This window comes from Oryctolagus cuniculus, chromosome 5, assembly GCF_964237555.1.
Source record: "Oryctolagus cuniculus chromosome 5, mOryCun1.1, whole genome shotgun sequence".
NCBI lineage: Eukaryota > Metazoa > Chordata > Mammalia > Lagomorpha > Leporidae > Oryctolagus > Oryctolagus cuniculus.
The window spans coordinates 54,582,526-54,598,356 of record NC_091436.1 but is presented as its reverse complement, the minus strand read 5'-3'; the positions used below and the strand labels follow the sequence as shown (position 1 = coordinate 54,598,356).

General features: G+C 43.6%; 1 protein-coding gene and 1 pseudogene across 1 annotated transcript; both read right to left on the bottom strand.

The window, feature by feature from the left end:
• Positions 1 to 7,780: 7,780 nt before the first annotated feature.
• Positions 7,781 to 10,771, bottom strand: LOC138849603 (52 kDa repressor of the inhibitor of the protein kinase pseudogene; annotated as a pseudogene).
• Positions 10,772 to 11,724: 953 nt separating this feature from the next.
• LOC138849604 (calcium homeostasis modulator protein 6-like) lies at positions 11,725 to 13,869 on the bottom strand. The gene is made up of 2 exons (XM_070073684.1): positions 13,230 to 13,869; positions 11,725 to 12,203 (listed from the first exon to the last, which is right to left on the bottom strand). The coding sequence occupies exons 1-2, from the start codon at positions 13,755 to 13,757 to the stop codon at positions 11,781 to 11,783; spliced, it is 951 nt and encodes a 316-aa protein (XP_069929785.1). The 5' UTR covers positions 13,758 to 13,869; the 3' UTR covers positions 11,725 to 11,780.
• Positions 13,870 to 15,831: the final 1,962 nt, after the last annotated feature.

Below are 15,831 nucleotides of genomic sequence, written 5' to 3'. Positions count from 1 at the left end.
TGCAGACCCTGGAAGACGGAGACATGACTCAAGTGTCTGGGTTCCTGCCACCTACATGGGAGACTGGATCGTGTTCTCGGTTCCTGCCTCCAGCCACTATGAGCATTCGCAGAGTGGACTGGTGGACAGGAGCCCGCTCTCTCTCTCTCTCTCTCTCTCTCTCCCCTCAAATAAATAAACAATTTTTTAAACAAAGAAATGAATATCACAAATAAGAGATCAACAAATAACATAAGAAATCACCTGATTTATGAACACTTGGCTTAAGTCTGGAATGCATAATGTATTTTCTAAAATGTGGCAACAGATTACTGAATTTTTTAAGGGTTATGCACTTTGTGTCTCAAAATTCCATGAAACGTTTGTGATGCTTAAAAGTATTTCTTCCTAATAAAATAAAGAGAATTTCACTTTTCTCATTTTTTCAGATTTGTTATTTTACTTATAAAATAATCTTGATAATGTTTAAAACTTAATCAATTAGTTGCATTTATTTAAGAGGCAGAGAGAAAGAGATAGACAACTTCCACCCTCTGGTCTACTCCCCAGATGCTCACAAAGGTGGAGGTTCAGTCAAACCAAACCAGGATCCAGGAAATAAAACTGGCTCTTCCACATGAGTGGCAGGAACCTACCCAACTAATCAAACCATCACTGCTGCCTGCCAGGGACTGTATTAGTAGGTGCTGGATTCAGCAGCTGGAGCAAGAACTCAAATGCACGCACTTTGATAAGGGATGCAGGCATGCATCATCTTAGCCACTAGACAAAAAATGAAAGAAACCAAAAAAAAAAAATCCTCAAATTTTTTTTTAAGATTTATTTATTTATTTGAAAGGCAGAGTTTCAGAGAGACAGAGGCAGGGAGAGAAAGGTCTTCCATCCGCTGGTTCACTCCCCAGATGACTGCAATGGCTGGAGCTCCCCCGATCTGAAGCCAGGAGCCAGGAGCTTCTTATGGGTATCTCACCGGGGTACAGATGCCCAAGGACTTAGGCCATCTTCCACTGCTTTCCCAGACTACAGCAGAGAGCTAGACGGGAAGTGGAGCAGCCAGGACTCAAACTGGCACCCATATGGGATGCCGGCACTGCAGGCAGCAGCTTTACTCACTATGTCACAGTGCTGGCCCCTCAAATGAAGTTTGCAAAACTTTTCAGAAGTCATAAACTCTTTGAAAAAAAAAAAAAAAAAGAGGCCGTCGCTGCGGCTCACTAGTTAATCCTCCACCTGTGGCGTCGGTACACCAGGTTCTAGTCCTGGTTGGGGCACAGATTCCATTCCTGTTGCCCTTCTTCCAGGCCAGCTCTCTGCTGTGGCCAGGGAGTACAGTGGAGGATGGCCCAAGTGCTTGGGCCCTGCACCCCATGGGAGACCAGGAGAAGTACCTGGCTCCTGCCATCAGATCAGCGCGGTGTGCCAGCCGTGGCGGCCATTGGAGGGTGAACCAACAGCAAAGAAAAACCTTTCTCTCTGTCTCTCTCTCTCACTGTCCACTCTGGCTTTTTAAAAAAAGAAAAAAAGAAAAAAAAAAGAGGTTGTTTCACTGATACAATAAGATATATAATCAACCACTAGAGGAAGTATTTGAAGTCACAGGAATTCAAGAAAAGCTGTGGAGCTTAAAGACAGTGATGTATTCTAAGAAATGCATCATTAGGGAATTAGGTGTGAAAATATCAAATGATACTACACAAATGACACAGTATTTCACAAACCTACATAGTATAGCCTTCTACACGCCTAGGGTTTATGGCACATATATATGGTATAGTTTATTTTTCCTAGGCTCACGATGAATCAAATAACATGAGATTAAATCAAGCATAAGAGAAAAATATGCAAATGGGAAGCAATAAACATGAGACACATGAGGCTGCTTCCAGTGTAGTTTTACAGTAGACTTTTTTTATAAATATAGAATGAATACTATAAAATAATGATAAAATCATGCTATCAAAATATTCAGTAACATCATCAATTATTCTGTACTGTATATAATTATATGTGCTAGATTTTTACATTTTACTTTACTTACTTTAATTTTACGTGAAAGGCAGAGAGAGACAAACTGAAAGAGGTCTTCTATCTGCTGCTCACTCCCCAGATCCCCCACAGCCATGGGTAGGCCAGGCCTAACTAGGAACACAGAACTCATCTGTGGCAAGGATCCAAGTACTTAAGGCAGTCTGCTGCCTCCCAGGGTGTGCATCAGCAGGAATCTGGATCGGAAGTGGAGGACCCGGACTCAACCGCACACTTCAACATGGAATGTAGATGTCTCAAGCAGGATCTTAATCACTATGCAGAACATCCACCACTTTTGTATTTCTATAACATCTGGCAGTGCAATAAGTTGGTTTGCACTTTCATTACCATAAATATGTAAGTAGTGTGGTGTGTTACATTACAACTACCATGTCACAAAGCCAGCTCCATTGTAATCCTATGGAATTACCCTTGTATATATGGTCCACTGTTGATGGAAATGTCACTATAAGGCACATGACTGTAGCTGGGGAAGATACTGAGAAGGAAGTATGATTGAAATAGGGCTTGGCATATGGAAATTACTCAGTACTGGAAGAGTCTATGAAGAATCTTCCAAAGGACTCTTGCTTGCATGGGGTTGTATTTGCACAAACAACTTAGATATGTGAAGTAAGGTCTTCCTCTTGGGCAAAGAATGGGTTCAGTTACTGCTTTCTATAAAATGGTGGTGCCCCAAGCTTAGTGTCGTCTCTGTAATGCAACCTATTGTGTGTGCAAGTATTCATCTAACCCTTTTGTGTTGTCCCTTCAGGACTTAGGGACAAGGGGAATCAAGGCAGATGTAAGGCTCAAGCTGTTTACTTTGCTGTGATTAATATAGGCCCCAAAACTTTATCTTTTCTGTCAGCTTCCATGGTTTAGTAACAGGCTATTAGCTGATACATCACGTAAAATCAAATCTCAGACCTGGCCTTGCGATATTAGAAATCAGTTAAATGGAGAAGTGCAGCAGAGCCAAATATATTTCATGCTGGTCTTAATGGGTATAGTAGAAAGGTCAGCAGTGGCAGAAGAGAAAGTAGTTTTCAGAGCTTTGAATGACAAGCAAAGGCATTTGGATCTGCTTACTAAGCCAAGCCCCCTGACAAGCACTAGGCAAACAGTGGGGAACACAATCAGAAGCAGTCTCTCGATTCCTGTAAAAACAGAAACTTTCTATTCTCCAAATCCAAGAAAGGAATTTTGGACATCAGAAGGGTCATCGACCCAAACTGTAAACAAGGAATCAGAACAACCGAGGCCCACACTGTGGTGCAGCGGCTTAAGCTGCCGCCTGCGGTGCCAACATCACATATAGGCTCTGGTTTGAGTCTTAGCTGGTAAAGCCACTGCCTGCAGTGCTGGCATCGCATATGGGCACTGGTTTGAGTCCCGGCTGCTCCGTTTCTGATCCACCTCTCTACTATGGTCTGGGAAATCAGTAGAAGATGGCACAAGTCCTTGGGCCTCTGCACCTGTGTGGGAGACCCAAAAGAAGTTCCTGGCTCCTGCCTTCGGATAGGCGCAGCTTTGGCCATTGGAGCAAACTGGGGAGTGAACCAGTGGATGGAAGAAGACCTCTCTCTTTCTCTGCCTCTGCCTCTCTGTAGCTCTACCTTTCAAATAGAATAAATATTTAAAAAAATGTTCAGAGCCTTGTGGCAAAGGTTCTTGAGGGAATTTATCCCTTGTTTGATTCAGATCTCTTTTGCTTGATACGACTATAATACAATCAATTCCACTGTCCTATATCACAAATAACAAGAGATATTTCATAGATGGGTAACAAAGAGGAAGAGACAAAATACAATCAGGGGCTGACATTGTGGCATACCGGGTAAAGCCACTGCCTGCAGTACAGCATCTTATGTGGGCATTGGTTCTAGTCCTGGCTGCTCTACTTCTGATCCACCTCTCTACTATGGTCTGGGAAAGCAGTAGAAGATGGCCCAAGTCCTTGGGCCCCTTGCACCCAGGTAGGAGACCCAGAAGAAGCTCTTGGCTTCAGATCAGCACATTTCTGGCCACCATGGCCATTGGGGAAGTAAACCAGTGGATGGAAGACCTCTCTCTCTGTCTCTGCCTCTGCCTCTCTGTAACCCTGTCTTTCAAATAATAAAATAAATAAAAACATACAATCAAGTAAAGGATTAGCTCTCAAGGCAGGCCTAGTGTTTGACACATAGCAGATACCCAGCGGGAGTTAGCTGCTGATAAAACCGGCAGTACCTGCTGTTGCTAAGGCTGACACAGACAGGGAGGGTTTCTCCATCTTTACTGCTTTGAAGAGTGTTTGGAGGTAAGATGCAGGATGTTGTGAAACTTGGGAGTTCCAGTACAGTTTTTAGCCAAAGACACGTGGCTAAATCTATGTTCAGATGCTTTTCTCAGGATTTCCTTCTTTAATCAATCAACAGGCATTGATATTTCTGGTCAAGGCTTCGAATGGAGCAAGGGTCTCGTGCTTAATCCTAAATCCTGTAAACTGTTTGTCTTGCTGCCGCTCTATACAATGTGGCATCATTTGTTATACACTATGCTTGTTTTTCAGCAAGTATTAATAGCGTATGCTGGGTGTGAATCCAAGGTTCAGGTTGGGGAAAGCATAAAGCTGGGGGTGATTATGCAGAATGATTTGGTAAACAGCAAACGAATACACATGGAGGATAGGAATGCTTCTGGATCCCATAATAAGGTCTGTTTGGGACCAAGTCTGGAGGAATCCTGTGTCCCACCTAAGAGGAGTGACCACGTTCCCATCATGACATACCGTACTGTCTTATCTATGTTTCTTGAAAGAGGTCATGGCTACCCCCGAGTCACCAAGTTTCAGAGTAAAAGTGAAATATTGGAAGTCACAGAGGACATCTGAAACTCCCCTGTTCAGAAAGGGGCCCAAAGGGCTAAGAAGGGAAAAATCTAACCCAGAAACGAAAACAACCAAGTAGCAACCTCCAACCACATTGTCTAGAGAAGCTCAGCCCCTCAGCTTCAGTTACGCCTTGGTTGACTACAGGAGCTTATTGTAACAACTTCCAGTTCTTCATCTGCACATGTGAATGATGTGCTCTGTGGGTATCCAGCCAACTGGTGAAACCTAAGTGAGGTGAAAGAGGCAAAAGTTGACTGCAAAGCCCTCTGCTATGTGAAGGTTCTTTTGAATCTTTTCTAATTACACAACTAATATTTCTTATTCATTACCAAAAATCCACAGATAGAAAACCACACACGATTATAGAAAATCTCCTGTGTAAATTTCAGTCTTTAGAAGTGGCCACGTTTGATAACATGGTGCTTATTGTCTATTTTATGAGCATGTATACATGTGTGTAATGAACAAAATAGAGGTCATGTCCTATCAACCAGTAGAATATTATGAAGTGACTTTTAATGAGATAAATTGTTATATAACAACATGCGACAATATTTAATAAAAGCTACAGAATAACATTTACAGAGTGATGGTGTTTTTGTAGACACAGAACTCAGCTACTTCTGGGAAAGAAATGAGTAATTTTACCTTCTACTTCACATAATTCTCTACCAGTGTAATATTTTAGCTTTTTAAAAATACTTATTTGAAAGAGTTACAGAAAAAAGAAGAGACAGGTTTGGGAGGGAGAGAGAGATCTTCCTCAAATGGCTACAATGGTCAGGGCTGGGCCAGACCAAACCCAGGAAACCAGGAGCCATATGTTCTTCTGGATCTGGCATGTGAGTGTAGGGCCCAAGTACTTGGACCATATTCTGTTGCTTTCCTTGGCACATTAGCAGGGAGCTGGATCAGAAGTGGAGCAAAAAAAAAAAAAAAAAAAAAAAAAAAAAAACTGGAGCAGCTAGGACTCGAACCAGCATTCATACAGGATGCCAGCATCACAGGTGGAGGCTTCACCTACTACACCACAATGCTGGCTCCTGTAATTTTTTACCTTAAACATATATACTTCCACAATAATATTTAAGACTATACAAAAGAAAGTGGACTCTAAATCAACAAGATAGAGAAAAAATGCTAAAGAAGATGTAAGTATACATGGAAGACCAGAAAAAAAGTTCTGAGAAGGAAGAACATATAAAACTAACTAGACAGTGAAATAAAGGAAGCAAAAATAAAAGCAGAAATGACAGGAGTTTCAAAATTACTCTTTTAGAGAAGGGAAAACAAAACTGATCATACAGTTTTTTCTGCCAAGTTTTTTGTTACGCATGACTCTCAACAACAGGATATTCTGCTCTGCTGACTAGTCCTCTTCAACTGCCCTGTGCAGAGAAAGGGCAAACACAAATCAATGTTAAGGTCTGCCATGAGAGGAAGAAAGGCTACATGTGAGCAGTGCTGGATTGCTTTACAGTTTCCAGTTTTCATACCGCATTTTCTAGAATGCAGAAAAGTTATAAATTTGGGAGATGGGCTACAGTGACAAACAAATGAAAGACAAGTGTCCTTGAAAAATCCTACCTTTTTCAATTTTTATTTAATAAATATAATTTCCGAAGTACAACTTTTGGATTATAGTGGCTTTTTCCCCCCATAACTTCCCTCCCACCCACAACCCTCCCAACCTGCTCCCTCTCACATCCATTCACATCGATTCATTTTCAATTATCTTTATATACGGAAGATCAATTTAGTATATATTAAGTAAAGATTTCAACAGTTTGCACTCACACAGAAAGACAAAATGTAAAGTACTGTTTGAGTACTGGTTATACCATTGATTCACATAGTAAAACACATTAAGGACAGAGATCCTACATGGGGAGAAAGTGCAGTGACTCCTGTTGTTGATTTAACAATTGACACTCTTGTTTATGGCATCAGTAATCTCCCTAGGCCTTTGTCATGAGTTGCCAAGGCTATGGAAGCCTTTTGAGTTTACTGACTCCTATCTTATTTAGACAAGGTCATAGTCAAAGTGAAAGTTCTCTCATCCCTTCAGAGGAAGGTACCTCCTTTGATGGCTCATTCTTTCCGCTGGGATCTCACTCACAGAGATCTTTCATTTAGGTCCTATTTATTTATTTATTTATTTATTTATTTTTTGCCAGAGTGTCTTGGCTTTCCATGCCTAATATACTCTCATGAGCTTTTTATCAGGATCTGAATGCATTAAGGGCTGATTCTGAGGCCAGAGTGCTATTTAGGACATCTGCCATTCTATGGGTCTGCTGTGTATCCCGCTTCCCATGTTGGATCGTTCTGTCCTTTTTAATTCTATCAGTTAGTATGAGCAGACACTAGTCTTGTTTATGTGATCCCTTTGATTCTTATTCCTATCATTATGATCAATTATGAACTGAAACTGATCACTATGACTAATGAGATGGCATTGGTACATGCCACCTTGATGATATTGAATTGGAGTCCCCAGGCACGAATTTAACTCTACCATTTGGGGCAAGTCCATTGCTCAATTGGAAAAATCTACCTTTATCAAGAAATAAGGTCTTATCCGGGGGCCGGCACTGTGGCTTATTGGGTAAAGCCACTGCCTACAGTGCCGGCATCCCATATGGGAGCTGGTTTGAGTCCCGGCTGCCCCACTTCTGATTCACCTCTCTAATATGGCCTGGGAAAGCAGTAGAAGACGACCCATGTCCTTGGGCCCCTGCACCCATGTGGGAGACCTGGAAGAAGCTCCTGGCTCCTAGATTCGGATAAGCTTGGCCCCCGGCCATTGGAGCCAACTGGGGAGTGAACCAGAGGATGGAAGACCTCCCTCTCTGTAACTCTGCCTCTCAAATAAATAAATAAAATCTTTAAAAAAGAAAAGAAGAGTTCTAGTTCTAGTTTGTCACTAGAGGAGAATGAAGTTCCCTTGGAATTTTTTGTTTGTTTTTGTGTGTGTGTGTGTGTGTGTGTGTTTTTTTTTGCCTTATTTGTTGAATAATCAGTAAAGAAATCAATCTCCATATTTTTTAAAGATTTATTTATTCATTTGAAAGTCAGAGTTACACAAGAGAGAAAGAGAGGTCTTCCATTCACTCTTTTTTTAAACAAAATTCACATTTTATTTAGATTCAAATAAACTATACAAAATCGATTTTTCTTCACCAAAAATAACAGCAATATTTTCTGTATTATTTCTAGATAAACCACAAAACACTTATTTTTGTAGGTTTTCCAGGTTTTGCTTATAAATCAAGACAAGGCAGTAGTCACGGAAGAAGTCAGAAGAAAACAGGTGAATCAGTTTTCAGTATCCACGGCCTCTGACACTGTCTTGACCATTAAACACGAGTATTTGACATAAACCTGCAAACAAGATGTAGGCTCAACAAAGGAATGTAAACAGCAACACCCAGATGCGGAATGACAATGGCAGGTCCTTCCACTGCTAACTTACTCCTTTAGGATTCATTTGATCAAGACAAAATTTACACTGAAGTCCTTGTGTGGTAAGATCACGAACTTATCTCGCATAATTGTCCATTTCAGAGTTTTAAGTCCTATTAGTCAAAACTCTTAGTCAAAGGTCAATTGTGGGCATCATTGTAAATTTCTTAAAATCTATTCCTTTCTCCCACACATCCTGAAAATTTATTTCTTCAAAACATTGCTAATTCAAACCTGACAATTGGATCAACAGTGATAATAAATGCTATTTGTAAAATGACTTAATTGAAACAATTCCAGGTGCCACTACCAGAGACACAGAGGTGGAACATGGCACTTCCAATGCTACCTTCTGGAAGAACTAAGAGGTTGTCTGAGCATGGGAGTTTAACAGGAGCCATTTAATTAAGGAGATTATCAATGGCTAACTTATTCAATGGGAGGCCTACAGGCAAAGGTATTCATTGATTAAGTGGCCTACAAGAGAAAGTCTGTTTTTAAAGTCTCTTTAGTATTTTCAATGCATTCTGAATTATCTGTAGGAAGCTCTGATTTAGATGTGTAGAGTTTGATGTATGTATCCACCATTAAATCTAGATCATGTTTTATATCAAAATTTATATTAAGCAAAGCCAAGTTACTTGACCCTTGGTCTGTTAAAGTGTTCCTCAAGTACGCTTTGAGACGCTTTCGTCCATTTTCATAGCGCTCGTTCTCCACCTTCATCACAGGAAGGATACACAGCACCTTCAGTAAGGCATACACATTAGGAAAACATTTGATGTCAGGCAGATGGAGAGCTTCATAAATGGTGGATGGAAGCTCTATATCTTTGCCTCTGTGTTTCCATTTTATCCTCCAACAATGAAGCTCTGCTGAGAGAGTGTCAGGGTTGGGTAGGTCACTTCTGTACATGTCAGTATGGTGCTCCTCTGATGTGTTGAATTTCAGCTGTCCCATGACCGACGGTACCAGAGATAAGCATTTAAGAGCTTTGAGGTGCTGCTCGGAGAATATATCTTTAAATTCCTGAAAAATGTGCTCCACTGTTGGAACACTCAGGGTTTCCTTATAGTAACTCTCAGAAGTTAGCTGAGACTCCAGGTTGCCTTGCTGCGCCCTGTGGAATTTCCCAGGGAGCTTCATTTGAATATCAAGCTTGGTTGCCAAGTTTGTGGCTTCCTCAAACCAAAATTCATAATACACTTCAATATTTTCCATGACTTCATTCAGCGAATGCAGGACTGCAGTCAAGCTACTGGCTGCTAAGAAGACATCAGATGTTTGGCCCTGGAGATTTTTCCCAAAGGCTCTTGTAAAAGACAAGACATTTTTAAGAACAACAATGGTGACAATGAAATCAAAATCTGTGACTGCACTACAGAGTACAAACGCTCGGTCAGCTATGCAGTTACTCCACCTAATGTTTGTGTCACTGTTTATACCATCTAAACACAAAACAAGTGCTTGCAGAAGGTCCACGAGAATTTCAAACGCATCATGCCTGACTGTCCACTCAGAGTGGCAAATTTCCTTCAGTTCCTTGCCTCTTTCTTCACTGTTCAACACAGGCAGGTGCTCTTCCCCTGCTATGTCCACCACGTCGTCAGTGATGATGGAGAAGAAGTGAGAGTCCCTCACTTCCCTGAGTGTTTCCTCACGAATGCAGCTCTCACAGATCTCCAGCATCTGCTTCTGCTGCGCCTTCGAGCAGAACAGCGTGTTGACGGCCGTGCTCTCAAAGCGCTTCCTCAAGACCTCTTCACCAGAATTTATCCGGCACTCCAGCAGGGCCTGGAAATTATCGGGAGTAAAGAGACCTTCGGGGATCTCATCAGCCTCGTGTCCATCCAGAGGTATGTTTTGCTTGCCCATAAGAATCAAAATTTCAAACAAAGATTTTAAGTATTCTTTGTTTTCCTTCTCCTCAAGTGTTAACGGTAAAATGTCTTCATCTTGCTCATCACCCCCTTCTTCTGCACTGGGGTTCTGAACACTGCTGTTGTTTGTTTCTTTATGTCTTTGTTCCTGTTCAGAAGTTTCATCAATTTTTTTCTGTTTCAGTGTCCTGATTTCATCTTCACTCAATTCTTCTATTCGTTTTCTGTGTCTACTGTGAGGATTGTTCAAATGACTGGTAAGATCAAATATTGTTGGTATTGCGTTATCTCGAAGAACTGTTCTATAAGGACTAGTTCTACAGATCATAGAGGTCTCAAAGTGTTTGGCACACAATCGATAATGCTTATTTAGTTGATCAGGTGTTTTATCTTCTAAGTCGGCTCTCCTACAATTCTCCACCCACTTCTGATATCTGGCCGGATCCCGCGGGAACCTGAAGAAGGGCAGATCTGACTGTGTGCTCTTCTGCGTGCAGTTAGGGGCCGCGCAGAAGTTCGGCATCGTTGCCTGCCCACCAGCCGGCCCAGTCCTCCACTCCCTGCCACCTCAGGGCAGCCCGCCTGCCCGTCGGGGCCGGGGAGGGGAGCCAGGCAGGCTCGGCAAGGCCGGTGCGTGGTTCCATTCACTCTTTTTTTTTTTTTTTTTTTTTACAGGCAGAGTGGACAGTGAGAGAGAGAGACAGAGAGAAAGGTCTTCCTTTGCCGTTGGTTCACCCTCCAATGGATGCCAGGGCAAGCGTGCTGCAGCCAGCGCACTGCGCTGATCTGATGGCAGGAGCCAGGTGCTTCTCCTGGTCTCATATGGGGTGCAGGGCCCAAGCACTTGGGCCATCCTCCACTGCACTCCTGGGCCACAGCAGAGAGCTGGCCTGGAAGAGGGGCAACCGGGACAGAATCCGGCGTCCCGACTGGGACTAGAACCCGGTGTGCCGGTGCCTCAAGGCGGAGGACTAGCCTGTTGAGCCACGGCGCTGGCCCTTCCATTCACTCATTCACTCATTCACTCCTCAGATGGCCAAAACACATGGAGCTGAGCCCATATGGGATGCCGGCACTGCAGGCGGTGCCTTTACCAGCTACGCCACAGCGCCAGTCCCTAAGGAGGACTAGCCTGTTGAGCCACGGTGCCAGCCCTTCCATTCACTCATTCACTCTTCAGATGGCCAAAACACATGGAGCTGAGCCCATATGGGATGCCGGCACTGCAGGCGGTGCCTTTACCAGCTACGCCACAGTGCCAGTCCCTAAGGAGGACTAGCCTGTTGAGCCACGGTGCCAGCCCTTCCATTCACTCATTCACTCCTCAGATGGCCAAAACACATGGAGCTGAGCCCATATGGGATGCCGGCACTGCAGGCGGTGCCTTTACCAGCTACGCCACAGCACCAGTCCCTAATCTCTATATTTTAATTTCAGATATAAATGACTACAATATGGAAACAAAAAAGGCAGTCATAAGCAATATCAATTTTTTTTTTAGAAAGTGAAGCTTGCGAAAGATTTTTTTAAGGTTATAACTCATTAGTGGTGCTTATACCAGGTGAATCCACAAAGCCAAGAACAGGAACCACCACATCACCTTCACAAGACCTGATACTGTGACTCTCCTCTTTTCTGTTAACATATTTGTGCAACATGCTGTAGTACTGGTCCTTCGGATTGAAAGTATATAGTGATGAAATCTGCTGCCATTCTTTAATGCTTGGAGTGTTGTATTCCTTTGCATGCGAGCTTTCAAAGAAACATGTGACGTTCTCTTTTGCCAATGCTGTTGCATGCTCTGTGGCTTGACTTTTAAGGATCTGCTGCTCCTGTTCCAAATAGATTTTCCAGAATTTCAGCTGCAGAAAACTAACTGGAGATAGGCATCGAGAGACTGCTGTCAAAAGCAGGAAGACGATGATAACAACTGCTATCAGGATCCACCCCAACACCTTAAGAAGACAACAAAATAACAGATTAATCACTTTTCTTATAAGACATTTAAAATTCTTGGATAAAATTTGAACTACTCATCAGTTACATAAAAGCTATCATTTGGGGACAGGGACGTGGCACAGCAGGTTAAGCCACCACCTATAATGCCCACATCCCTTATGGGCGCCAGTTCATGTCCTGCTGCTCCACTTCCCATCCAGCTCCCTGCTAATGATACAGGAAAAGCAACAGAAGATGGTCCAAGAGTTTGGGCCCCTGCCACCCATGTGAGAGACCTGGATAGAGTTCCAGGCTCCTGGCGAGTGAACCAGCAGATAGAAGAAGAGTGTGTGTGTGTGTGTGTGTGTGTGTGTCTATGTGTCCCTCTCTCTAACTCAAATAAGCACATGAATCGTAAAAATGAAATAAAATTACCCTTGACCTTAATTCCTTAAGATTAAAGAGTGGCAGTAACTCCCTAATCTTATAGGATGGCCATAGTCTTAAACCAAGTCACCAGGCTCAAAGAAAAGCCCATGTGTCACCCTCCCTTAGAACTCAAAACCTGTGGAATTTCTGCAAATCCAGTGAAAGGCGCCATCATTGTAAAGAACCGCTGAGCTCTATGGACCCAGACACTGGGCATTGGTGGGTTGAGGCTTGACAGACCCATCTTAACATAACAATTGCTCCCCACTTTTCTCCTGCCTGAACACTTTTAGCTAGACTACGTGTATGCACCATAAATTTGAGAAAACCATACAGGGCAGTTGGGAGACCTAAGAGGACACAGGAGGACGGAATAAGCCTCGCACGGGCTCAGGCACAGAGTAGGTGTGCAATTCACTTAAGGTGCCAGACACCGCCTGAATCCCTCTCCTCCTTTACATTGGTTTAATTTCAATATTCGCCTGTACGTTCATGACGAGCAGGGAGCCTTTCAAGATTTTCTTAGGGAGTCGCCAATTTCCCCGCCACGCGGTCCACCCCGCAGAAGCTCATCCACTCAGCACCACCCCACCGCGCCCTGCGCCCCGGCCGACCTGCGACTGAGCCTTGAGCACCTTCAGGAGGTCCTGCACGCTGGACTCCTTGGCTTGGGAGCAAGGCACCAGCGGCAGCTGGTCCAGGCACTGAGAGGAGACATTGTGGCACAAGAGCTGTGCAAGGATCTTGCTTCCGCTGGCCGCACACTCAAAGAAGGAGCCGCCCAGCAGCGCCACGGCCACCCAGGTGAGCGGCGCGATAGCTGCAGAGGCGCTGAGCTGCAGGAACACCATGGCGCCGTCCCGCCCTGACGTGCATTTTGCGCGTGTGCTGGAGGCGCAGCAGCCGGTCAGCAGGCGCCAAGTTCGTGCACTCAGCAAATAGCCTAGGAGGAAGAGCACGAGCGCCGGCACCAGCAGGAAGACCAAGCCATAAGGCAGGTTCCAGGCAGCGGTGCAGGGGCACTGGAACACCACCGCGGAGAAGAGGCGCTCCCCGCCCACGGTCAGCAGGCTGATGAGGCCGTAGCCCAGGGAGCTGCGGTGCTTGATGTGCAGGTCCAGCAACGCCTTAAACTTCTCCATTGGCTTCCTATTTCAAATGCTTGTCTCTTCGCCTTCCTGCTTGTCAAATGCTTTAGGTGGAGTGGGGTCTGGGACTTTCCACTCCGTTAGGAAATAGTTTTCTAAAAGGGAAGAAAGATTCATTTTCGTTTCTCTTTATATACAGAAGAACAGTTTAGCATACATTAAGTAAAGATTTCAACAGTTTGCTCCCACACAGAAACATAAAGTGAAAAATACTGTTTGAGTACTAATTATAGCATTAAATCTCAATGTACAGCACACTAAGGACAAAGATCCTACATGAGGAGTAAGTGCACAGTGACGCCTGTTGTTGACTTAACAAATTGACACTCTTGTTTATGGCATCAGTAATCACCCTAGGCTCCTGTCATGAGCTGCCAAGGCTATGGAAGCCCCCTGAGTTCACTGACTCTGATAATTTTTAGACAAGGCCATGGTCAAAGTGGAAGTTCTTTCCTCCCTTCAGAGAAAGGTACCTCCTTCTTTGATGACCCGTTCTTTCCACTGGGATCTCACTCACGGAGATCTTTCATTTAGTGTTTTTTTTTTTTTCCCCCAGAGTGTCTTGGCTTTCCATGCCTGAAATACTCTCAGGCTCTTTTCAGCCAGATCCGCATGCCTTAAGGGCTGATTCTGAGGCCAGAGTACTGTTTAGGACATCTGCCATTCTATGGGTCTGCTGTGTATCTCACTTCTCATGTTGGATCATTCTCTCCCTTTTTCATTCTATCAGCTAGTATTTGCAGACACTATTCTTGTTTATGTGATCCCTTTGATTCTTAGTCCTATCATTATGATCAATTGTGAACAGAAATTGTTCACTGGGACTAGTGAGTGGGATGAATCTTGATGTGAATGGAAGGGGAGAGGGAGTGGGAAAGGGGAGGGTTGTGGGTGGGAAGGACGTTATGGGGGGAAGCCATTGTAATCCATAAGCTGTACTTTGGAAATTTATATTCATTAAATAAAAGTTTTAAAAAAAAAGGGAAGAAAGAGGGTGTCTCAAGCTATCAAAACTTTCAGTTTCTCATTTCAACCAACAATCTTGAGCAAACAGACCCACACCTGCAACCCTGGACCCTTGACCTCTCCAGTACCCACCCATTTCTGAAGACAGAGACATGGGTTACTTTTATCCCCAAACCAGGAACTCTTCCAGAAGAGCAACCCCATTCCAATGCTTTTTTGCCCCCATTCTGATAACAAACCAGGAAAATTTTCTTACCCTTCTTGACCCAAAGCAGCCACTTAAGCAAAATGGGTAAAACACCAGATTTTCCTCACTGAGGTCACCCTGCTTCCTTAGCCAACTGCCAAAAGACAACAAAAAAATTACAAAAACTGATCACGTACAGGAAATCTTACTCAAAAGAAATTTTTGAGCTAAATCACAATTGTAAAAGCCTACTCAAATTCTGGTACTTCCATGATGCTCTGTTCCCTTCTTGCCTCCTTCCTGGACAGAGCCACTTGCCTAGTGGACATCGCCCGTTCTCTTCTTTGCCTCATCTGGCCCCCTAAGGATATTAGAATGAACACATTTGTTGATTCACTCATCAAAACAATGTGTGTGTGTGTGTGTGTGTGTGTGTGTGTGTTTCAAGTATGTCATAACACCATCAGTACCCAGAGGCATGTCAGATCCTTAGTTGAGGGCTACTTAGTTGTTCAAAGAGTACTAGTGGACCAGAAGACCTCAACCTGCACCTGCATCTAGCATGGTTCCTTTGCCTTTCCTTCCTCAAGGCTGCATTGCTTTGACGTACAGTGCGATTTCTGTGGCACAGAACCTTACTCTGTGTAGCTCCACAAAGTGAGTGAGGTAAGCTGTACTTGAAGAACATGAGCTTGGCAGTCAGGTGGATTGTGTCTGTGTGTGTGATTAATAAGGTATCCCTCTAAGACTAGAATGATAATAATGCTCACTTTTCAAGGTTCTCAATATTTGTGATTTGGGGGGTAACTATTAGAGGTTTCTATAACCATTGAGTCTTAGCTCTACCTGCAAAGCACTGGCCATTAGGTCGAGTGCACTGGCCATTAGGTCGAGTGTACTGCCGTTCACTCTATC

Coding starts and splice junctions, on each gene's coding strand:
- LOC138849604 (XM_070073684.1), bottom strand. CDS start 13,757: ATGGAGAAGTTTAAGGCGTTGCTGGACCTGCACATCAAGCACCGCAGC. Junction 12,204..13,229: donor TGCTCAAGGCTCAGTCGCAG/GTCGGCCGGGGC, acceptor TGTCTTCTTAAG/GTGTTGGGGTGGATCCTGAT.